The sequence below is a fragment of the Lasiodiplodia theobromae genome (assembly GCF_012971845.1).
Source record: "Lasiodiplodia theobromae strain AM2As chromosome Unknown scaffold_20, whole genome shotgun sequence".
NCBI classification, from domain to species: Eukaryota; Fungi; Ascomycota; class Dothideomycetes; order Botryosphaeriales; family Botryosphaeriaceae; genus Lasiodiplodia; species Lasiodiplodia theobromae.
In genome coordinates this window covers 365,592-387,759 of record NW_023336409.1, presented here as the reverse complement: position 1 = coordinate 387,759, position 22,168 = coordinate 365,592, and the positions used below count along the sequence as shown (strand labels likewise).

The 22,168-nt window shown below is 56.7% G+C and overlaps 7 protein-coding genes across 7 annotated transcripts; 1 reads left to right on the top strand and 6 right to left on the bottom strand.

The window, feature by feature from the left end:
• Positions 1-340: 340 nt before the first annotated feature.
• Positions 341-2,357, bottom strand: LTHEOB_6897 (Sorting nexin 3 protein; the record flags this gene model as incomplete). Its single annotated transcript, XM_035516202.1, has 5 exons — positions 341-559; positions 613-1,215; positions 1,266-1,646; positions 1,703-2,193; positions 2,252-2,357. The coding sequence occupies 5 exons, from the start codon at positions 2,355-2,357 to the stop codon at positions 341-343; spliced, it is 1,800 nt and encodes a 599-aa protein (XP_035371864.1).
• Positions 2,358-4,385: 2,028 nt separating this feature from the next.
• LTHEOB_6896 (uncharacterized protein) lies at positions 4,386-4,928 on the top strand (the record flags this gene model as incomplete). The annotated part of the gene is made up of 1 exon (XM_035516201.1): positions 4,386-4,928. One exon carries the CDS (start codon positions 4,386-4,388, stop codon positions 4,926-4,928), a length of 543 nt encoding a protein of 180 aa, XP_035371863.1.
• A 3,879-nt stretch (positions 4,929-8,807) lies between these two features.
• Positions 8,808-11,250, bottom strand: LTHEOB_6895 (Structure-specific recognition protein; the record flags this gene model as incomplete). The annotated part of the gene is made up of 5 exons (XM_035516200.1): positions 8,808-8,849; positions 9,195-9,607; positions 9,665-10,894; positions 10,948-11,177; positions 11,231-11,250. 5 exons carry the CDS (start codon positions 11,248-11,250, stop codon positions 8,808-8,810), a joined length of 1,935 nt encoding a protein of 644 aa, XP_035371862.1.
• Positions 11,251-11,637: 387 nt separating this feature from the next.
• On the bottom strand, positions 11,638-13,613 carry LTHEOB_6894 (Fact complex subunit pob3 protein; the record flags this gene model as incomplete). Its single annotated transcript, XM_035516199.1, has 5 exons — positions 11,638-11,913; positions 11,967-12,039; positions 12,091-12,699; positions 12,750-13,261; positions 13,314-13,613. 5 exons carry the CDS (start codon positions 13,611-13,613, stop codon positions 11,638-11,640), a joined length of 1,770 nt encoding a protein of 589 aa, XP_035371861.1.
• Positions 13,614-14,368: 755 nt separating this feature from the next.
• Positions 14,369-15,241, bottom strand: LTHEOB_6893 (Peptidase C12 ubiquitin carboxyl-terminal hydrolase 1; the record flags this gene model as incomplete). Its single annotated transcript, XM_035516198.1, has 2 exons — positions 14,369-15,054; positions 15,151-15,241. 2 exons carry the CDS (start codon positions 15,239-15,241, stop codon positions 14,369-14,371), a joined length of 777 nt encoding a protein of 258 aa, XP_035371860.1.
• Positions 15,242-16,232: 991 nt separating this feature from the next.
• LTHEOB_6892 (C6 finger domain-containing protein) lies at positions 16,233-18,756 on the bottom strand (the record flags this gene model as incomplete). The annotated part of the gene is made up of 6 exons (XM_035516197.1): positions 16,233-16,912; positions 17,080-17,261; positions 17,453-17,508; positions 17,567-17,597; positions 17,656-18,495; positions 18,545-18,756. 6 exons carry the CDS (start codon positions 18,754-18,756, stop codon positions 16,233-16,235), a joined length of 2,001 nt encoding a protein of 666 aa, XP_035371859.1.
• A 2,450-nt stretch (positions 18,757-21,206) lies between these two features.
• LTHEOB_6891 (Alpha beta-hydrolase) lies at positions 21,207-22,034 on the bottom strand (the record flags this gene model as incomplete). Its single annotated transcript, XM_035516196.1, has 1 exon — positions 21,207-22,034. The coding sequence occupies one exon, from the start codon at positions 22,032-22,034 to the stop codon at positions 21,207-21,209; it is 828 nt and encodes a 275-aa protein (XP_035371858.1).
• Between the last annotated feature and the right edge of the window lie 134 nt (positions 22,035-22,168).

Genomic DNA, 22,168 nt, shown 5'->3' with positions numbered 1-22,168 from the left:
TTGTCATTCGAAGCAAGTACAAAGTTTCGCGAGGTAGTCCTGTTTCGCACCTAGAGAATGAGTCTCGAATGGGGATCAACATTAGATCTGCGAAGACGAGTCCTCTGATTTAACCTCTTGCTTTTGACCGTCACATGGCCACACCTACGTGTGCCATTAACTGAAGCCCGACTGGTTGCACAAGACCAAGAAGAAACACCAGGCCATTTCTTTTTTTTTCTTCCACACACCAGGAAAGCATTGACACAAGAAATTTATTTACTTATACCCTCCCCCCTACTAAACCTTCGTGCATCGTAACATAAAGCATATTTAAATCACAGCGCAGGTTCGCCTGAGATCACTCCTCCGAGTCCGCTGTAGCGGGCCGGTTGTTCTCGGCTTCGCTGCTCTGTTGGGTATCCTGGCTCTGCGCGGTGAGAGGTCTGTCGCTGATGTTGCTGGTGCTCGCCTCCAAATCCGCAGCCTTGACACCAGCCGGCGGGCTGGTGGCACCAAAAGGAGCGTCCTCGTCTTCTGCATCGAGCTGCATGAGAAAGGTCTCCCAGATTTCAATCAACTGTCGCACTGTTAGCCTTTTGCATCTCAAAGCTTGCCCTGAGTGCTACCAACCTCCTTTTGCGCTTCCACAGCACTCTCGAGATACGTCTCAACCCCGCTCTTGAAGTCCTCAACCTTCTCCTTCTCGAACTTGTCAAGCTCATTCCTCATCAAACGACCCATGTCCTCGAACAACAAGCGGGCCTGGTTGGATTTCCGCTCGGCATCCGCCACGTCGGCGCTCAGTTGGTTCAAACGATCCTGCTGGCTTCGACCTTGGCGCAACAACTTCTCCTGAGTGGCCTTCCGTTTCTGTAGTTCTGATTCCGCCGCATGCCAGGCGTGGTAAGCCTTCTGTCGTTGCTGGAATGCCATCTTCACAGAGCCCACCAGCCGGATATACTCGTCGATGACGATGCCAATAGTAAGCACATCCTGCTGGGCTTGACGCTCATAAAGTTCCCGGATACGAAGCTGCAGGTCCGAAAGGCCGTCTAGGGGTCCGGAAAGGGCAGGAGATAGCTCCACGGTAGCAAGAGAGTGAAGGGAAGCAGAGAAATCACCGCAGGCTGCTGCGAGGCCTTTGCGCTGGTCAACGACGGTATCGATGGCTTTAAGAAGTGCTTTCAGTTGCGACTCGAGTGCATCAAGATAGACCTTGCGATCATGGAACCACTGCGGGCATGTTAGCTGAGCTTCTGATTGCAAGGCACGGCCAGTCTTACGTCATCGTGCTCGATGAACTTCCCGGTGCTGCTCACAGACAGGCCGAGGGAACCCAGCATGCCCTTGTTTTCCTGGAGGAGGGGGTCCTTCCGTTCCTTGTGCTTGATATCGACATTGAAAGCCTCACTCTCAAGGAACAATTTCAAATCACCATCGTGCTGCAAGATAGGGTGCGCAGCGCATTTGTTGAGCATGCGCTCCAATGCCTGCCGCCTCGACTCAACGAAGTCGGCATCGAAACGACCTACGGCTTGCTTTTCCGGGGGAGGAGGGACGACGACGCCGGGATTGTTATTATGGAGCTGGTTGTACAGCCAGAGGAAATCGCGGTAGCGGCGGGAGACGGCAAATTCAGGATTCCGGTAGGCCTTCGAGGTAGTCTCGGCAGCGTTAGCTCGGCAGCCACCAGCGTGGCAAAAGCAATGTAGAAACGTACCACAGTTCTGACTTGGTACTCGGTATGAGAGCTTGTCAGATCGCCGACCTTGTGCGGATCACCGACGGTGATGTGGAAGGTGGGCTTGGCAGCCTGCTCGACGCTCACGCTGGGTTGCGTCTGCCTCGGCGGGCCATTGTTGCTCGGAGGCTGCACCGGGGGCGGCACCCTGGCTCCGGCCATAGTCGGGCTCTCGAGGCTTTCGTCCAGATTCACGGATTCCATCATCCCGCGAATGGAGGATTGCGACGTGGCCGTCGTGGGGCGCGAGCCACGGCCTGCGGCGAGCTCCTTCTGCGGTGGTGCAGGGGGTTCATCTACCTGGGAGTCTCCGAGAGAATCGACGGAGGCGCCCAGAGGCCCGAGAGGGTCTTCGACAGTCTCCAGGCGCGTAGGGCCGATGCGGCGGTGGTTGGGCTTGGGCCTGCCGGGCGACTTAGCAGCGGTCGAGACAGGCGCAACGGGCTGGGCGGCAGCGGCAGGGGCATCGTCTAGGGAGAGCGCGATGTGAGCTACGGGATGCAATCGAGAGGGCGCAGACGAGCTCACCGGCGGCGGGCTGGTCGGTAGTGGTAATCTGGGGGACTTCTGCCGTTGGTGTCGTCGATGACGGAACATCGCCCCATGCGGACGCGCCTTCGTCGTGGAGATCCATTTCGGCGTCTGACAGGTGTCGTGGCTGCGGCTTGCGGCGGTGTGTCGTTCGCGCGCTGCTTGATTGCGGAGAGCTCTCTTGCTTGGAGTGTCGTCGCTCGGTGGTGTCGGTCGGGCCGTGCGCGATGCGTTCCTTCCATAGGAGCGCCTACCCGGCCAAAACCCTCGTACTTCCCATTCTTGCCGACCTTCGCTGGAACTGCCACCCTGAGCAGGATGCCATCGTCCATGTCACGTCGTCTCGCAGCGCGCAGACAGCGACCAGCCGAGCCCGACGCGCAACCTGCGATGTTTTCCAAAACTCTACGACTCGCGCGCTCCCCTTTTCCAGGCACGAACCAGAGCTCCCCTTTACCTTGCCGGCCGTTTCCATCCGTCTCGTCGAGTCTCACATGAAATCTCAGCTCTGCGGATGGGACATGTCCGCCGGCGTTTCACGGATCGCCTGATCGCAGTCGTTGCGATGTGCTGGAAATGGCGCGAGTGCAAGGCCGCTCTTGGACCCTGGGGCGCTGTTTCACGGCGCTCACGTCTGCGAAGGATCTGTTTGATGCCTCGGTGCCTCAGACCGGGGTACCGCTGCTCTCCTGACGGGCACACGCCAACTGAAGAACGCTTCTCGAAGGCGGACCTACCGCCAGGCACAACGCACAGGCTGTCCGGCGGTGGTTCGGCTCGTACCTCAGGGTCTAAACACCTAATTGACCGGCCCGCTTGGGCTGAGGGACGGCTGTCTTGGGCCTGAACAAAAGCGCCGGTCGACACGTCCGTTGTTGCCCCGAGTCAACCCGACCTGGCTTATCTAATGGCTGTCTCATGTCTGGAAGGTGGCTATCGTGGAACCACTACAGAACCTCGGGCCCCCGCGGAGCAGCATGTTGAGCACGTGTCCCACGGTCGACCTAACGCGTTGAAACCCTCATCACGCCAGGCGCCGCACTGATTTCGCCAAAGGCTGTTTGCGCCCGTCCAGGCTGCCAGATTGGCTTTGTTGCACCAAATTGACTCACTTTGACTCCAAACGCGGCTATGTTGGGGCGAAGCAAAGGGATTGAGCATGGGTGAGGTTGCTTACACGTGTGCCGCTGAACGCGTCTTTCTAAGCCGCATGCAAGGCTGACTCTAAGCTGGCCGTTGCTAAGCGCCAAGCTGCGGTTGGGCACGAGTACCACCCACGAAGCACGGTTGAGTGGCAGGTTGGAGCGTTGGCAGGCGGCTGACCCACTGCCACCGCCAACAGCCCGACGGGTGTACTGGGCGTTTGCAGCAGATTCTAGACCGGCGCTGCTGCAGGGCGCCTTCTGGCAGCAACACATCAGGTGCGGAGAAAGGACAGTGCTCCTGCGGGAACACACCAGAAGGAAACGTATATTGCAGCTGAATCATCCGTCCGGACAAGGAGCCTCAACTGCCCCGACTTTGTCAAGAATCGCCCTCGTAATCAACCATCATCTCGGGAGCGAGGTGGTGTGCAGGTCCCGTTGAGATCCGAGATGTCTCCTTGGGAAGATGGTCGTGGATGCTTCGAGGTCCAACGGTCTGGACATCAACCCTTGTCGGTGCAAGGGCCTTGGTCCGGAGACTGCTGCTGCACTGGACGGTTCAGCTTGGCCAGGGGTACAGCTATACCGGGGGTGGCGGTGGAGCATGGGCTGGCAGCTCGTCGCAGCTGCGAGGGGGATAACTTGGCGAGCTGTCAGTGGAGGAGGAGGTCCAAAGCAACGGGAAGGAGGGGGCGTGGAGTATGTACAAGCGGGCGGAGGGGACCTCACCGGAAGCAAGGTACGAGGGCGGCCAAGCGGTGGCCCGCGCGCGCCGGAGACGCTCGCACGAAGGTGACTAGGCTCGCGCAAGCCACAGCGCAGCGATCGCCCTAGTGTTGGGCGGGCTGGCGCGGATAGGGCTCGCTGCCGCCTAAGAGCATGAAACAGCCCCGATCTTCGATCTTCATGGTATAATATCTCCAGATCCCCTCTCGTTGTTGTACACAGCACTATTTCTTGCACGCCCACTCCACTACACATACAGCATGCACTCGTCATCGGCAGTGACCCCGCCCGCATCGACCTCCTTGAACAACGGCGTTTGTTATTTCAGCTTCGTCCCGGCCTCCCGCCCTGAGAACAGCTTTATCGACCATTACTCGACCGAGACTCCGTCGCCGGCGCTCTACGACCTCTCTGTGCAAACTCCGTCGGAGCCGTCCAACCCTCTGCTCGCCGCCCGCGACTGGCCCGTCTCATTCGTTGTCAGCCCGGCCGCCATGGACGCCTCCAAGATTCTCCAGCTCCAGACGGCTGCCGCCTACTCGTACCAGAACCGGCCGCAGCCCCAGCCAGTGCAGGACGTGCTGGATCTCAGTCCTATCAGCAGCCGCTCCGGATCCGATGCTTCCAGCGCATCCTCATCTCGCACCTCTGTCTCGGGAGAGTCGCCCAGCGTGCAATTCATCCGCTGCTCACGCTGCCACCGGACAGACACGGCAGGATCCAAGAACATGGTCGGCTACGGCATCAACTCGTACTACTGCGTTCGCTGCGCGGACATAGTGGGCTACAGCCACAACGGCTGAACGGAACCACTCGGGACTAGCCAGTCCAACCAAATCACAACCACCATTCGCCGGCACACAACGCCACACGGCGATAACCAGTCACCCGCCCGGACGATACCAGCATCTGATCGATTGCGACAGAAGTTGATCGACGCCCGGAATTTAGGCCGACGATGGCTGTTACAGCCCGTTGGCGCCATGAGGATTATCATTGGAGGGGGATTGGCACAGGGGAGAAGAAGCAGTGCATGAGGGTGCTGGCGATCGGCGCCGCACGCAAAAGCGAGATAACGCAAGAGAAGATACCCTGGTTGCGCGGCTTTCGCTGCGTGGGGACGGACAGGTAGCAACAAAGATTCAGAAATCAACAATCAAATCCAGACGACGGCCTTACTCGTGTGGCTGTAGATCCATCGGCTAAGCTGCCAGCCATTCTTTGTGAAGCGCGCCAAAACAGCCCCCGCCCTTTTGACAATTGCTGCTCCACCATGTTTGAATCAGACGACTCTTTGTCACATCGGCGGCGCGGGCTTACGACTGGTCGGCGGCGCGGGCAGAAATTTTTTGCCTAGACGGTAAGTCCGTCTCTCTCCGCGCGGCGCCAATCATCGGTCCCTGGAGAAATGAGCGATCATCTGCAAGACACGGGCAGCATTGGGATTTGCAATCTGTGTAAGGCCAACCACGGCCCGCGGAAACACTTTCAGCTCCCTCGTCCCTTTTCTCGCCATCTTTTCATCTTCCGATCAGCCTCGTACCAATGCCTGCGACTGGCTAGCACCTCGGCGCTTTCGCCCCTCGGCGTGTGCGATTCTCATTCCACGTGACAGCGGGTCTCGTTTTTTGACTCTGGTCTGCGATCGAGCAGGTAGCGACGGGATCGGGTGACTTGGCATGCCGTGGTCATATGCCAAACGCCTCATGCTTAGCAACGCCCAACGGCCATCACGAACTCTCGAGAGCATACGCGCGGCCCAGCGAAGACGGTACCATGTTTGGGCCTCTCGCCCGGTGCATAAGTTCGGTATGGCTGCAGCGCTAACGAAGTCAGATTGTCTCGCGCTCACCAAAGCTCCGCCCCGAAACGCTGGGCCGATGCTCCCCCCGCATGCATGCCAACCACTCCCGCTAGCGGTTGCTGATCTGGGGAAGGAACCCTTAGCATGTTTGCCCAGCAGCACCGCTAGAGAACTCCTCCGCCAGCTTGGTTAACGTATGTACCTGTGGCGGTGCGCACGCAAGGCTGAGTGACGCAACCCAGTCGCACCGCAGCAGCAGCAGCATCATATAATTCATCGAGCCCGGCCAAAGCGCTACATGCACGTCATCCTGCCAAAAGCGGCCCTGCCCGCCTTCATCCATATAATCAACGCATCATGGAAGTCTACGTACTGGCATTCAAATCCGAGAGAAAGGCGATGGTTGGCCATGAGTGAGATCTCTGATCATCCAGTGGGGGGATCGGCACGTGGAACGTCTAGCGTTTTGCCACGCGGGCACCGCCAAAGAAACAGCGCCCGTCGTGGAACCACCGTCACTTTTAGACCTTTGTGTGAGCCTCAATCGCCGATATTGACGTTACAGTGACATGTCACTGGCCCTTTACACGCTTCGCTTGCAACTGAGCTGTGCTAGAAGCTAATGAGTGTCACATAAAGTACTTGCATTGCGTATATACATTCCTTCTGATTCATTCATACGTCAGACTACGCTTCCTGTATGCGGTGGTACGAAGGGGTATTGCAGCCGAAGGGGTAGCTGAAGTAACTGTCCGGACGTAAATGTTGAATTAATAATTGTACATACATTCGTGTCCGGACGATAGCTTCGAACATCCACACAAGTAGAATAATTCCTTGCAAAGCAAATACTGTGGAAAGTGATCTATAGCCCCTCTGTACGAGAGTGCCCATGTGGATACGTGCTCCGGAGCAAGCTCCTGACCTTCAACTCAACGGGCCAATTGAAAGCCGCAATCTAGACGCCCGGAGTCGCCACTGTTCTGCAAACAGCAAGTCCCACTAGCCACAGCTCACACTATTGTAAAGATCTCTCGATCGTCATCCCTGGAATTGGTATTAATCGATCGATGAAAAATCTCCAAGACAACTGGGTCATCATCGATCGAAACCCCAACTGTGCTCCACTGCTCTGCGCAAGGGCTATGGCATGACACTAAAAAAAAAAAAAAGGAGAAAGGAAAAGAATGGTCCCACAGTATTCACCAAAAAGCAACTTTCGAGTCTTGACCATCATGGTGCCCGCACCGCCAGCAAAACGAAGTTGAATAACGAGCTACCTGCGCGGCTCCCCGCGTGAGCCCCGGGCCGCTTGACTGCCAGGTACGACGGGTAAAGATGCGGACGGACGGCGCCTGACCGCAGCCTAAAAAGAAGAAAAGCCGAAAAATGACTTCATCGCCGATTTTGTAGTGCAAAAGATCCCCGATGTTCTTCTCGTGTACAAAGCTACTAGGCCCCTTTTTTGTACGTGCGTACCCGCATCCTTCTTCCTACGCCACGCGCTTCTTCCCGAACTCCAAGGTTGGTTGAGCAATCCTCCACCTTCCTCGTGGTTTCCCTTATCCCCGGCTGGTAGAGGCAGGTACGTGCATCGCCTAGTGTACCGTGGAAAGAAGAGGCGGTCGGTGTTAGAGGACCCGTTTCACAATCAGAAGCAATAATTTTCTGCAACACTACAGAGTAACCCTGTTATAATTGTTCGCTATTGGGATCCTCGAAAATTGCGGCCTGGAAAGCCCAGGCTCGCCAAAGGCGAAGGAGCGAATCGTAATAGAGTTTGATAAAATATCTTGTTATCAGATTCTATCATCCTCATGGAATTTCTTCTCACACCATGCTTGTTGCTCTCTACATTTGGGGTGATCTCTTATCTGCATCTTGAAATGAGCGGCAATTTGCTCTCAAAGTCCTTGTTCTCCCAGTTATTTTCCATTCAAAGCAACTCAGTCCCAGCTATCCTCAACCTATCTCAACCTCCACTCCCTGGAATCCAACCGAGCATTTCCTTCCCCTCATCTTCACCTATCTTCAAGCCCCCCTCAGCATACCGATTCTAAAAGAGGAAAAGCCAGGAGTGAGGTGTTGCTCTTTCTCTCTACTCAACCCCCCTCCTTCGATTCATCATCCCAAGTATTATCCTCCTCAAAGCCGTGAAGTGTTGGCTGTTCCGGAGGATTGTTGGCGCATCGAGGTGATGCGTCGATAAGCTAGGCGCAAGATGAGTTATGAGGCAGATGCCGCAGCAGGGGTAAACGTGGAGTTGGTCAGGTAAAATTTGTGTTGGAAAGGTAAAGGAACCAGCGCCATTGTTCTTGGGGGTGGCGTAGGAAGCAGGGCAGGGACTGGTCGCCCAGAGCGCTAGGCCCGGGTGGGAATGACGGCTTGAAGAAAATGTTGTGGATGGTTTCTCAGTCTGACCCGAACGCACAGTTGAACTTATCAACGTCAAAATCGGTGTTGCGCACATATTTTGGCTGACGGTGATGACGGCCATCAGCTCCCAGCGGCAACGATAGATAGACGATGTTGCTGTACCATTCTCTGCTAGCCGTCCTCCCGTGGGCGGGGCAGCGATTCTGCCGATCTCGGTCATGGCGATCCCCATCCTTGTGCCTTTCGTAGGACATGGCCTTCTGATAGCAGAATAATGAAGCTGCAGAGTGGCTTGCACTCAGTATCGGCCTTGTGCCACTGATCTAACGAGCCTGGCGCCTTCCATCTGTTTCCACTGAAGGCACAGCCACGACAATTACTGGATCACCATGAGCCCTGAGTTGTAGGCCTCCGCCGTGCCAGCTTTGCCTTGAAAAGCTCTGGTCGGTTGAGAACTAGGGTCTGATTTTTTGTTTTATTTTTCCTCGTTGGTTATGGATTTTCATGGAACGTCGCCCTCGCTCCATTCCCACTGTTCAATGAGCTGGTTCACTCTGTAATCAGTAGCCCAGCCGGTGTCAGCCTCAATTTCTCGAAGCAGCTTAATGACCAGACGTCGCTCTCTTGGATCCGCAAGACACTGTCCCGCAGTGTACAGTGGCTGAACAGAGTTGATGCGTACGGCAGCATCTGGTCTCGAGAGAGCAATGCTGACAATTTCTCGGCTGTGCATCTGACTTTCTTGGACGGCGCTTTCGTAGGAATTGAAGCGAGCAAAGATAGTCGATCTTCCCTGGGTCGTCTCGTGTGGCTTGTTCAGCAGAAGCTGGACTTGAGACATATGGTAGGATTGCATTGTGGAGGCGCACATAGGTAAACTGTACCATACCTCAGGGAGCACGGAGTCAAGGTCGTCGTCAACCAAGGAATTTGGAATGCGGGAAGGTGGGATCCGAGCGCAAGGCTTAAAGGTAAGAGGCAGGCCATCGAACCATATCTGGAATTGTCGTTTGAGATAGGTCCAGTAGTCAAGTAGCGTCCTTTGCGGCACTCCTTGAGCCCAGGGGGAGTCGGGATGCGGCGGAAGCTCATCACCAGCTGCCATGAAATTGACTAATTTCGACATGAGCCAGACGAGGGAGTTAGAAATCATATCTTCTTTCATCACATTCCCGCTTTCAGGGTAGCCACTAGTGGTTGGCTCAACGGGCATGATAAACCCGTTGTCGTCAATCTGCAGTCCGGCATCTTTCCACATTGGCAAGTCTTCCGTGTCAAGCCGAGTTTGGGTGGTGTTGATGACTGCGGCGTATTAGCGTCGCTGTTCAGTAGAGAGATCCTTTCTCTAACAAAACTTACATGCGGAGAGCATATCCTGCCGGGCTACATTCCAGAATGTCGCTTTCCTAGCCTTGGAAAGCTTCACAGACTGTGATTGGAGAGCCAGGCCAGGGGAAGGGAGCTGCAGGGGCATCATGCTGTCTTTGGCAATATCAATCAGGGACTTTGCTCCGCTTAGGTGGCGGGACCATTCAGGACCGGACGCGTCAAGGAACTCGTAAACACAGAGAATGGCCGTAGCTGCGAGAAGCTCGTCCGAGCTGCATCGTGACACGGGAAAACCCGACAGGCTGGTGCGCTTGGTGTGCCCAAAGCTGCCATCCGAACCGTCCGCGGGTCTCCACTGCCCCTCACCGGTAGCGCTCTCTTGCGAGATGCCACGAGAGTCATCCTGCAGCGCCTGTCGGAGGAGGGAGACGGCATTATCGTAGTATTCCGTTGCCTTGTGGTACCAGTCGACGGAATGCGTATTAGGATACAGCTCGGTGCGAGCATGACGAATTGCGTTTCCGCCCATGATTGGACGCTTGCCCTTCACGCGCCCAAGCGCCTTAGCAGAGTAAGCTATGGCCGCGTACTTGAGCACCGGAGTCGTCTGCGCCTTGACCGGGACGTATGAGGCAAAATATGAGCCGAGGTCGAACAAGTCCATCCACTGGCCTGGGCCCTCGGAATAATACCTCAAAAGATAGGCAATTTCATGGTCGTTCTCCACACTGCTCTCAAACGAACTGGACCCCATTGAGATGTGTGAGCTTGCAGATCTTGCATGCAGCACCTCCCGTGCCGACTGGGCGTACGGGGATTGCAGACTGGGGTCCAATGGCGGCGACGCCGCCGAAGGGTGGTTCAAAAGGAAATCGATATTGTGGTTTGTGGACGAGGTCATGGACACCGGTGGCGATATGGGGGAATCGACAGCATGGCGAGCAAGCGGCGTGGGAGGGTGCATTCCCGACAGATTGGCGCTCGACCGCAGCGGCGCATCAGGCACGGGGGTGCCGTCGTGGCGGCCCACGCGCGGGTGCAGGTATGCATAGTGGTCGCTGGTGGCCACGGCAGACAGAGCGTGGAGAGCATGCGCGGGCGACTGAGTGTCGGGCTGCGGGAACGAGTCGGCGAGAGGCCACTGCATGGCCTGCGCATCTTGTTGTGAGGATTGCGGCTGTTCAGGCGCGCTGCCAGGCGACGTCTCGGACTCGGGCGACATGGGCTCATTATAGGGGTCGGTGGTGTTCCAGAATCTCACTGCAGGCTGTCAGCGCCTGGCGGCGGCTGCACGCGTGGGCGGTGCGACGCACCTTGCTTGGGGATGTCCAGCCAGACGGCGTCGTGGCCAAAGGTGTTCTTGTAGGCGTAGAAGCCCTTGAGACCCTGATCGGCGCCGACGCCGTCGCCGTTCATGGAGGCATTCTGCTGGTGGCGGAAGATGAGGCCGGAATTGAAGACGCATTCGCGATTGGCCTTGGTGCATGGCCCGCAGACGGGCTTCCGTTCGTCGCATTTCAGCTTTCGCACGCGGCACGTCTGGCTGGCGGCACGCTGTCAGCCGGGGAGCGCGAGCTGGGGGGATGGGCAGCTTACCAGCCTGTGCGCGACCTCATCTGTCCAGCTGTCCGCAGAGACGCACGCTCAGGGAGCCCTTGGATGTAAAGCGCATTCCGGAGGTGAGAGCGGCGCCGGGATGGAGGTGGTCTGGGTGTGGGTGAGAGGCGTTCCCTGGTCGAGCGCACTTGCACGGCGCACAGGCAACACTGCCCGGGCACGCGGCGCATGCGCCAGGGAAGTGCGGGGACGCCGCATATTCTCCGCTCCCCAGCTCGCCCTCCGCCGGCACAGGTACTGATTCGCCCGCAATTCATCCATTCAAATGAAGAAAGCTGTCTTTTCCCGCACGGCCCCCAATAACGCCGCTGTCCCAGGGTACTCGTCATGCAGGGACTGAAACTACGACTCTAGAAATGGAAAACTCCCGCCAATCGCGTCGTCCCTCAGTTCTCCGTTTTGGCCTTCTTCTTTGGCCGCTCCGCCATCTCCGTGTCTTCGTCGCCGTCTGCGTCTGCGTCTGCCATTTCCTCGTCGCTGCCGCTGCCGCTGCTCTCGTGCTCCGAGTCGAACTCCTCGGCCACCTCCGACTCACTCTCGGCCTCGAAGTCTTCGTCCAGTTCTTCCGAGTCCTCGTCGGCGCTGCCGCGGTTGACTGCCACCTGATCGTCGTCCGACTCGTCCAGGTCGTCGTTGAGAGCTGCTGCAAGCAGCGCTCCGGACTGTACAGGGCTTTGTCAATAAAGGCATTCGCGCGCGAGACGGTGCTACTCACATCGTCCACCATCTCGTTCTTCGTCTTGAGGTTCTTGATCTTGAAGAAGTCCTCCAGGGGCGTCTGCTCCTCGCTGTGCCGCAGGGTTAGCTGTCGTCTCGCCGCAGTTTGCGTGTTCACCTACCGGTTGATGTTGCTGAACTGGTGATCCGAGCCGTTCTTCATCCTGATCGTGATATCAAAAGTGCGGCTCGACGAAAGGTTCCCGCCAACACGAGACATGGTGATGACCGAAATCTGGTCAAAAGAGATGTAGGTGGCCGGCTTAGGCACAAACAAGAAGCTCTTGTCCATGCAGTAGAGGTGTCCTTCGTTGGCCTTGATCGAACACTTGATACCGCTCTGCTGGTGGTGGCTGATGAAATCTCTGGACGGCGCAATCGTCTTTCTTCCTGACAGACCACGGAGCAATTGCGCAACAACACGGTAGATCGGGCCCTCGTACTGAGCCTCGAGCTTGCCCTTGTATCTCTCCTCCAGCACATCCGGCTCGATGTTGAGCGGGACCGGCTCGTCCAACTCCTCGTCCTTCTTGAACTGCATGACAATAAACGGATATCTGGTTTGACCTTGGCGCAGAGGCGGGTCGACGCCGATGGTAATGAGTTGGTGAATATCGTCGGGCTTCGGCAGCACGAAGAACTTCTTGATCGCATCGTACTGGATCTTGTAGTCGTACGTCTTGCCGCGAAGACGGAACGAAGTCTCGTACATGTCCAGGCCAAAACGACCTCTGTAGCAGCGTTAGCAAGCAATGCATCAACGGGAGCATAGACCGCATACCTGGGCGTGAGGTGCAGGATGTCTTCGAACGTAATGAAGGTGTCGCCCGCAATCTCGCCAATCTCTGCCTTCTCGATGAGCGTGTTGTAGAACAGGCTGGCGGCATTGTGCTCCTCCTCCTCATCGCCCTCGGAAACGTCCTCGCCGTCCTCCTTCTTCTCCTTCTTCGTCACGGTGCCCGGGATGTAGAACCGCATTTCCACGAGCTGGTCCCTCGCACCGCCTGACTTCTTGCCCCGAGCCCTGGCGCCGCCCAGGTGGCCGTTCGTGCCCGTGTCTTCGCCGTTTGCCGGGAGCGAAAATTCGATCGCAACTTCGTTCTTTCCAGCCAGGTTGGTGTTGGCAATTTCGGAGTAAGGCAGTTCGAAAGCCGGGCGGCTCTGGACGTTGAACGACAGCTCCGACTTGCCAAACTCGGCCTTGCCCCAGTTGTATCCTCGTAGAGCGTGCTCCTTGTTCTCGAGATTGATGCTGTACCACATCTTGAAAACCTTGGCCAAACGCTCAAAGTCCTGAGCAAGTTAGCGCCGCTGAAATGTCCGCTGGGGACGCGCTTATTCCTACCTCTTGCTGGAAGCCATCGAGCTGGATGAGGCCGGTGTTCTTAGTGTAGACCCTCAGCTCGTAGCCACGCGAGGCGCGACTCCATTGCGCCTGAGTTATGTTGGAGCTGTCCAGAGTAAAGGTATCTCCGCCGGCAGAAGGTTTCCAGCCAAGACCACCTTCAGCGAAGCGGCATCGTCCCGGCAGCGTCGAAAGGTCTAGGTAAATGCCGTCGAAGCTCTCCCTAAGAGGCTCAGACCTATTTGGGCGCGGCTGCTTGTTAGCGGTTGGGGCCGGTGCATGAACGTTCCAGGCAGACATGGTGGGCGCAGTGCTGGATGGTGGACGAGCTTGGTTGACTTACATATCGAAGAGAAGGTGCGCCGCGCGCGGGAAATTATAGAGCGGGAGGCTGCTGCTCGCGTGCGGCTTAGCGCGCGACTGCAGGTGCAAACGGGGAAAGAGCGGTGGTGGGTGGGTGCAGCAATGGAAAAAGGCGAGGTGAGGTGTGAGAGTGCAGCTATCCAGCAGCAGCGCGGCCGCTGCGGCGACATGCGTCGTCGCGTTGAAAACGCGCCTAGCCGACCGAGCATTACCCGCGCCTGGATTCCTAAGGCAGAAATCATTGAACCCAGACGATTGCTCTTTACCAGATAATTTCCCATTCGCATTCTCGCAATGGTACCGAAAGTCTTATCTTGGAATTTATCTCAAAATACAAGTTCGGCCAAGAGATGCATAGGCCTAAGTCTACGGACTCCCACGAGGTCAAAATGATGCGAGAGCGATAAATGCTAAAAACCGACTGTGCAGTCCCTATTTTGATTTCCCATGCGCAGTGCAATGATGAGCAGGTCAGAGTGAGGGGGAAAGGGCCAAAACAGACTGTCATCAGTAGTTTGTTTCGCCATCCATAATCATTCCATGTTCGATTGAGATCGAGTGCTGCTGCTCTGTATCAATTAAAGTGAGATCAAGGCCAACTTCAATTCTTTCTAGACTAACATGAAACACAAACTTTCCGCTGAATGACGCCAAAAAGCTCACCAAGCAGCTATAGAGTAGCATCTTGTTCCTCATTCTTCGTTCGGTGCCAACGCCACAAGACTGAATCTCGTCTCCCCAGGCGCCTTTTCCATGAAAGTCTTTACTCCCAGACTCAACGCCCTCTCACTCAACATATCCTCCCCCTCTCCCAACTCACCCCGATCATACGGGCCCTTTGCATAGCCGGCCAGCTCCCACAGATGCCCATCATCGCCCTTCACGAAGCAAACGAACGCGCCCTCTGCCACAGTCCCTAGCTCAGGCGCGCCCGTGTCGCCCAGCACCGCCGCGCTCGCATGCGCCTTCTCCAACGCTTCACTGTCGTAGAGAAAGCGCGCGCGCTGCTCTCTCCTCAGCGGCACCACTTTCGTCCTCAACTCATCAACCACCGAGCCAGGGATGACGTACTTCTTCGCGTCGCCGTTGCAGACGGCGTGCAGCAAGGCCATCAGCCCGCACGCCTCGCCGATCGTCTGCTGCATCCACACGACCGGCTGCTCAGGGCCCGCCTCGTCGTAAAGCTCCGTGCGCGCATTCTCGTCGTCACGAGCGGCGTGGTAGACGTGGCCCGGGGCGATGAAGATGAGCGCGAGGACCGGGCGCGGGACCAGGGCGAGCAAACCCGGCTCATTCAGGCTGTAGACGTCGTGAAAGCCGAGCTTGGGGGAGACACCAAGCGCACGGATGAGGTGGGAGAAAACCTCCGGGTTATTTTCTGGATGAGAGCAGTGAGGTCAAAGCTCACATGAGCGGCCGGAATGCCGGGCAAAGTTCGAAGGAATCATGGATGCGCGCGAGTCGGGTGTCATACCTAGCGGGATGAAGTACTTCTTCCCGTCGATAACTTTGGAGGTTTGGGTTGGATCAGTGGCCGACATCTTGTTTGAGGCAATCATGCGCATGCGCGGTGCGGAAGCGTTCGTGGATGCTGGGGGTTGCGTTGACAACCGAGAAGCTGTGTTTCTAGAGACGCCCACGCGGCGGATGCCTAAATAATCGCAGCCTCAACAGTCAGCAATATATACAACACAACCATGTTTCGAACGAACCCAAAATACGCCTGGGACCTTACTATTCTTCACGATGGCCTTCCTGTAGTACACGAAAAGCCGCCCGCATGAGCATTTACCGTGCCTCGTTCGTAACTATGCCCCAGCGCTTTCTTAGAAAAATAACATATGTGGGTAGTTGAAGCTATCGTCCGGACGAGAATGTCGACTTTGAAATTCTTCATACACGTCCGGACGGTAGCTTCAACTACCCATGACATGAGCAAAAACGGATTCACACTAGCATTCGGCTGCGATACTCCTTTGTGTGCTATGCAGTGCCGACGGTTGGCCTGCCTCTTATATTTGCTGATCCACTTTCATGTGGCGTGTATACTGTGATCTGAGAGAAGAAACGTCCAAAATCCTTCATCTGGGCGAGGCCCACCCCTACCTAGTCCACCTATTGCAGAAGATAGAGCCGAGGAACCAAGCGCCACCATGCCAGAACAAAATCAATGGGATTCAATAAAGGGTATGGTGTTCTCGATCTTCTAAAAATGAGTAACCAGGGCAGCGTCTCAAAAGCAATGAAGCGCCAATAGACTGGAACTCGCTCCAGAAACCCCAGATGCAAATCATTTGGGGAATGTCCCAGATGGAAAGTCCGTTCGACGGTCGTGAAGTCGTTAAGCAAGCTTACAGCTACCCAAGAAATCAGAAGCTGTCATCTCACGTGGAGACCAAGCTATCTGCGGCCCAAATGCGGAGTCATCTCCTAGCCGATGAGGCTTTTTCTGAATGATCCCACCCAACCCCTGGGCGGCAACCCAACGCTGTTGCCAAAGATTTTGCTCATCCTCAAACTCAACGCCTTGTTGGCTTGTGGCGGTTGTTACAAATGCTAGGAATTGGCAGCGGACATGTGTGGGAAGATGTCGCGGAATAACGGGTCTAATATCTTCCAGCTCCACATAGCAGTCCCATCGATTGTCCGTACGTCAGCAAGCCACTCGAGAAGACATTGGACGGTGAGCATCAGTTCTGTATTGTCGATTGTCCTGCGGCAGACATCGGCGAGGATACTACTAACCGTTGTAACCCGCAGAACAAGCAAGATACTGATGAAGTTCTGCGTCCACACAAACAAGTATGGTACCAGCCTCTTGCGGTCCTTGGGGGGCGCAAGCGCAATCGGCCACATCAGAGTGCTCTTGATACACAGTCCCGCGAGTTGCCGGTCTTCATTCGTCGTCAGTGCCGGCCAGTGGAGAACTTTGTACACGAAAGGTCGGTATAAGATGAAACGCGTGTAGTAGTACCGCGAACGTAAGTGTGCAATGGCGAGATCCAAGCTGATGGGTTCTCCGGGGGGAGTGCGGGTGCTGTTGGGAGTAAAGGATCTTGTGCCCTTCGATGAATCGGGGTCAGAGTAGTTGAAGCGGCATTCGGATGGCTCGTCAGCCCACTGCAGGGACGGTGGCAACCTGGATCTCCAGGACTCGAGCTGGCGAGAGAGCTCACGTATGACGTGCGTGGGGGGTCCATCGTATCCTTCGGGTATCTCAGACGTCGCTTTGGATGCTGCGTTGCGAGGTGAGTTAGCTGACGTTTGGGAAGGCCTGAACAAAATTAGGGGCGTGGCTTCTGATACGGAGTATACTCCGACTCCCAACAACATGCGCCCGAATCCCCCATGCGCGTGACGTGCGGTCTGGTGGCAACTATAAAGCAGGGAGCTTGTCACCTACCGTCGAAAATGACTTTGTGGACGCGCGTCACCAGTCGACGCAGAGCTATCATCGCGAGGAAGTACATGACCGTCTGTTGGTCTTCCTCTGTCCTCTGGCCCAAAAGCTCGCCGGGAAGCGGTATTTCGTCCTCATGGTCGCACACTCCCGTCCACGGAAGATCGAGGTCGTAATGATACCAGCTATGCCCAGCGTTAGCACATTTTGCTTGTCGGTGGGATCAGGTATGGTAAATACTGCTCGATCGAGTTACACGTCCAATACAGCCTTTTCACAAGATTTCCTTTCTCCGTAAACCAGTCGATTTGCGAGCTACCGGTCGTCAGCCAATTCATGGATGCGTTGGTCTAGATGAAGGAGGGCTGCTGCTTACCTTCGGATCAGGATTTGAAAGCCCGTGGACGCCGCTCGGGAAGCACGCCAGAAGTCCTGGGGTACGGTCAGCAGAGGAATATTAGTGTGCCAAATCGAAGGCTGGTAGACTTACGAGGTGTCTGCCACAGGACTCGTAGTATACTCTAAAGGTTGAGTCATTCAGAATGTGTCTTACTACCCGAGAACCACCTTTTTACTTACGCCAATAGCAGCATGATCTGGATGGTCTCAACCGAGCATTGATTCGCTACGAAGCCATACCGCCGACGAGCCTCATTGAATATATCAAGCCCTGGCGGTCTATCTGGTGTGCCCCCTCGCACGCCGCTCTCGAAAGGCAGTCCATTATCGACCGGTGCCGACCGCGTTCCGTCGAGGGCCACTTTACCCAGGGCAAAGACCAACAGAGAAATTATCGAACCATAATCGCCGTCTCCGAACCCGTAACCAGCAACCTTTGGCAGCACGACATCCATAAAGCTCTGCCGGTCTAGGATCAGGTACAGCACGTTGAACGTATTGAAGTAATGAGTGGCGTATGTTTTCATTTCCTCGTAGGTGAGGTTCGGAAATCGCACTCTATTCGCGGCATCGGGAGCTAAGAGATCGGGGACAGGCTCTGCTTCCAGGCGTACGTCGGCGGGCAAGGGATCCGGGTGCCTTCGCAGCTCGTGGTGCAGGAACCACGGCGTGCCCTCTTGCGTAAGCGCTTGGAGGTCTTCTGCCACGTCCACGTCGAATTCGGCAAGACGGGCGTGGATGAATGGCCAAAGAAGGACCTTGTGTGATGAGGAGATTTGAGCGTCCGGGGGTCGGTGACCTAGCGGGCTCTGAGGCTGGGATTGTTGCAGAGGTGGGTGTTCCTGATCTTGCACCAACATCGAAGCGCTGCCAATTGACGGGAGACGGCCGGACGGCGGGGTTGTGTAGAGGCTGGATTCATACGCACCAGTCTCCGGGGTGGCAGCCTTGCCTATCTGGTCGACCTTTGCCTCAATACGCTGCAGAGCGTCCAGCATGAAGACCATGGTCTTGTCCTTCCTGGAACCGGTCAGTCGGCGTCGCAACGCATGCTTTGTAAACAACCTACTTCGTTGGCTGCGGCTCTCTGTAGCGGCAGTCGGCTCCCACACGCTGGCAAAGACCGCACTTTGGCCGGCGTTCGTCACATTTGGACTTGCGGGCCCTGCACGTCTCGCAGGCCTGGGCGGCAATGGATGCGCGCTCTCGACGAAGCGAGCCCTCGAACGGTTGGTCAGGAGGCGACGGCCCGCCGGCGGCTTGTGGCGAGAAGACGCTCATGGTCTTGTGCGGTGGCTTTCATGCACCAGGCGATGGATGTTGATGCTGGGAGAGATGGAGAAGCCGCGGCGAAGAAGCAGCCTCCACGCAAGCACACGGAGCTTCCGTGGGGGTCCACGACCCAACGCGAGCGAACAACGACGGGCGAGGGCAGCACGTAACTAGGTGCAGCGGGCGGAGCGAGCCTTGGGCGAGAGCGGCGCCGAGGGGTCGACACGGCGGGGGACTGGTGTTCTGGCGTTGTGGCGGCGCATGCGATGGAGGCGTGACTGGGCGCACGCGGCGAAGAGTCCCGAGGTGCCTCTGGCCGTAATGCGCAGGAGGCCTGCGCGAAGAGGATCGCGAAGCCGGGAGGATGTCCTCGTCCCCGATGTTTAGACCTGGGCTCCTCGCTGGGAGCCGCAGCAAGCCAATCACGACAAGGAGATCGCACTGCAGTGCACGGCCACCGGCAGCCGTCTGCAATTTCAACCTCACGACGTCCAGCGCCCGGTTTGTCGTCCTGGCCTGGTAATGCACCGCGGGCGCCGTCCGGGACAGACTGCCGTACGGCCAATGGCAGCTCCGCGTCGCCCAAGACGTCAGAGTCGCGCGTCCACGCCCACCCGGCAAACTCTCTCCCGCGCGGCAGACGCGTGCCCGTCCCTGAACCAGGCGTAAACGAATGGCGGGAGCTGGAAGAGGTGACGGTGCGCCGCTGGGTAGCAAAACTCCACATCGGCAGAGCACCTGGCCGGATGTTCCTTCCGGTCCAATCAGACTGCCTTGATGCTGCCCGAGCGCGCGTCCCAGGCTGCTACGCCGCGGCGGTAATCTCTTTGGCATCGCCCTCGCGCCGGCCAGTGCTGCCCGAGCAAGCGTTGGGAGAGGCTCTGTCGGCGTGTCCAGAGCACCACCAGTCCAGGCCCCGGCCAGGCGGCTCTGCACACATGAATGCGCGCGGAGTGCATTCCGAGCGCGGGACCATCCCAGGACACTGCCTTGCCATGTCGCGGAATCGTGTGCGGGTCGCCAATACCACGCCTGCCGAGGACCCTGGTGTTGTCAACCCGGCCCCTGTCGTTGTGCCCCCCACCACACCCCTTCTTCTGTTTGCGGGACAACGTGTGGAATCTCAACACTGGTGTTCGAATGACATCACCAGCCCGCCTAGTGGGATCGTCGATCGGCAGCCATCGCCCTCGAGCCTTGGACGTGCGGCGTTTTGCCACAGGTACAGTGATCGTCCGTTACCGTTGTGCCTGTCACTGGCTCACTAAGACACTTATGTCCAAGTCTCGCCCTGGCACGCCGCGCACACGTTCGGTGCTTCCACCGATCCATCATTTCGCCCTGGCGTTGCATTATCCAAGTGACGTTGACTCCTTATACGATGGGGTAGATGCGTCCAGCTTACCGGACAGCATTTGGTTGGACTGTTCAAAGGACATTCTCCAGACAAACAACAAACGTGGGGAGGTGCAGAACATGGTCCTGGGCTGGTACTTGTCACAGCGCAGCACTAAGGGATGCATTCTGTCGTGGATTTGAATCTTGACATAGTCCGCTATCAATGGCCAGGCTGCAGCATTTGGTCTTGTCTCTCGCTGCTTGTCGCATCGACAGTGCAGCTCATGTGCACCGTCTGTGCGAATTATAATGCACCATTTCACACATACTGGACAAGCTCGTGACCAATTCGAGGTAAGCATCGAAGGTGACGCGACCCAAAACGAGGGGCGGACTTTATCAAAGTCCAAACCGAGTCAGCTCGGTGTCACCCGGAATACTATGGTGCCATTCGGCCCATGCTCTGAGAGAAACTTTAAACGAACGTCCACATGGTTTCCTGCGCACGTATGATCGGTTGTGTTCCCGTGCCGACCCTGCACTTCCCTGCTGTCTTTCCTTATAATGACGCGAGATGGTCACTGTCTTCAACCCGGTTGCATCCATATACAGAGGGGTACTGCTGGAATAGCAGGGCCCTACAACATGGCCTAAGTATGCCTCGGTTCCTTCTTTTTTCTTCTTTTAATGAAAAAGAACATTTATGGGTAGTTGAAGTTATCATCCGGATGTTAATGTAGAATTAATAATTATACATTCACGTCCAGATGATAGCTTCAATTACCCATGGTATGAGCGAAAAATAAATTCACGCTAGCCGTCGGCTACAATACCCTCCTGTATTCAACCTGGAAGACCAACGATCAATCTATTCAGAGCACTTACAATATCAACAGGGCTCACCCAACAGCCTGTCCATCAACCGACCGAGCTGCTCAGCGACGAATGCTGGGCTGTCTTTTTGAATGAAGTGGCCGCATCTCTTCGCAATCACTGGTCCCTCAACTCGACAGTCTTCTTGTACAAGTTGGGCCAGCCCATTGTTATACGTCTGCCATGCTGGATTAACGTAGGCGTTCGTCAATGCCTTTGGCACATGTAGGCTTCCCTGAAATCGCATATTAGCTACGAAACCGTTGAACAAATCCAGACCGTGCTTCTTTGACGGTGCTGCACATGCTGAGGCGCGGGGTAGGGAATACCGTCTCGCCCTGTTCCGCAAACTCATCCGGATCGTGGCCGACGACGACCAGATACGGAGCTTTGCCGTCCGGGCCGGCAGGCAGCTGAGGGTGGCGTGCTTCTGGTAGTAGCGCAGGGAGATTGCGCCTGTCGAAATGCTCCGGATTGGGCACAGTCGGATGGAACATGCGTCTATACCCTTCCCTCGCCCTACGAAGCTCGTCAACAGTGACTCCTGCAGGGAGCGTGGTTGGGACATCCGGGTCGGGGAAAAGCGACACAAAGTCCGTGTTGGCCATCATGGAGTCGAGGAACAGGCAGGCTGCGACACGGCCAGGGTGTTCTGCCGCGTAGAGTCGTGCAAGAGGGCAGCCGATGGAGTTGGCGACAAACACCAGGCTGAGATGATCCAGCGTCGTGGACAGATGGCTGTCGCAGACCTCGACCAAGAAGCGGTGCAAGTCAGCAACAACTGAGCGTGCGTCATGGCCGTAGGGCGAGCGCGGATCATCCGTGGGATCCGGATCGGAGTCGCCCTGGCCGTAGCGGTCATACGTCAGAATGTGCGGGACCGGCCGTTGCTGGCGCGAGCGGGTTGCGGCAAGGCTGTCGATGGCGGCGACCCACGAGGATCGGGGCAACAGCAAGCCGTTGAGGAATACGAATAAGGTGGTGGAGAAGGGTCCGTGTTCAGGCGATGCGGGGAGGGTGGAGTATCGCAGGCTCGCGCCCGGCTTGGTGGAGAGGGCGAGCGTGCGGGATTGCATCATCGCCGAAAAAAAAAAAAGCTTGAACGCTGCAGACGGAGACCCTTGGGCTCGCGGCAGCTGCGAACCCCGAGGCCGTGCGAGGCAGAGATGCAGGCCTGCCGCCGCGCAATGGGCATGTAACACGTCCCGCC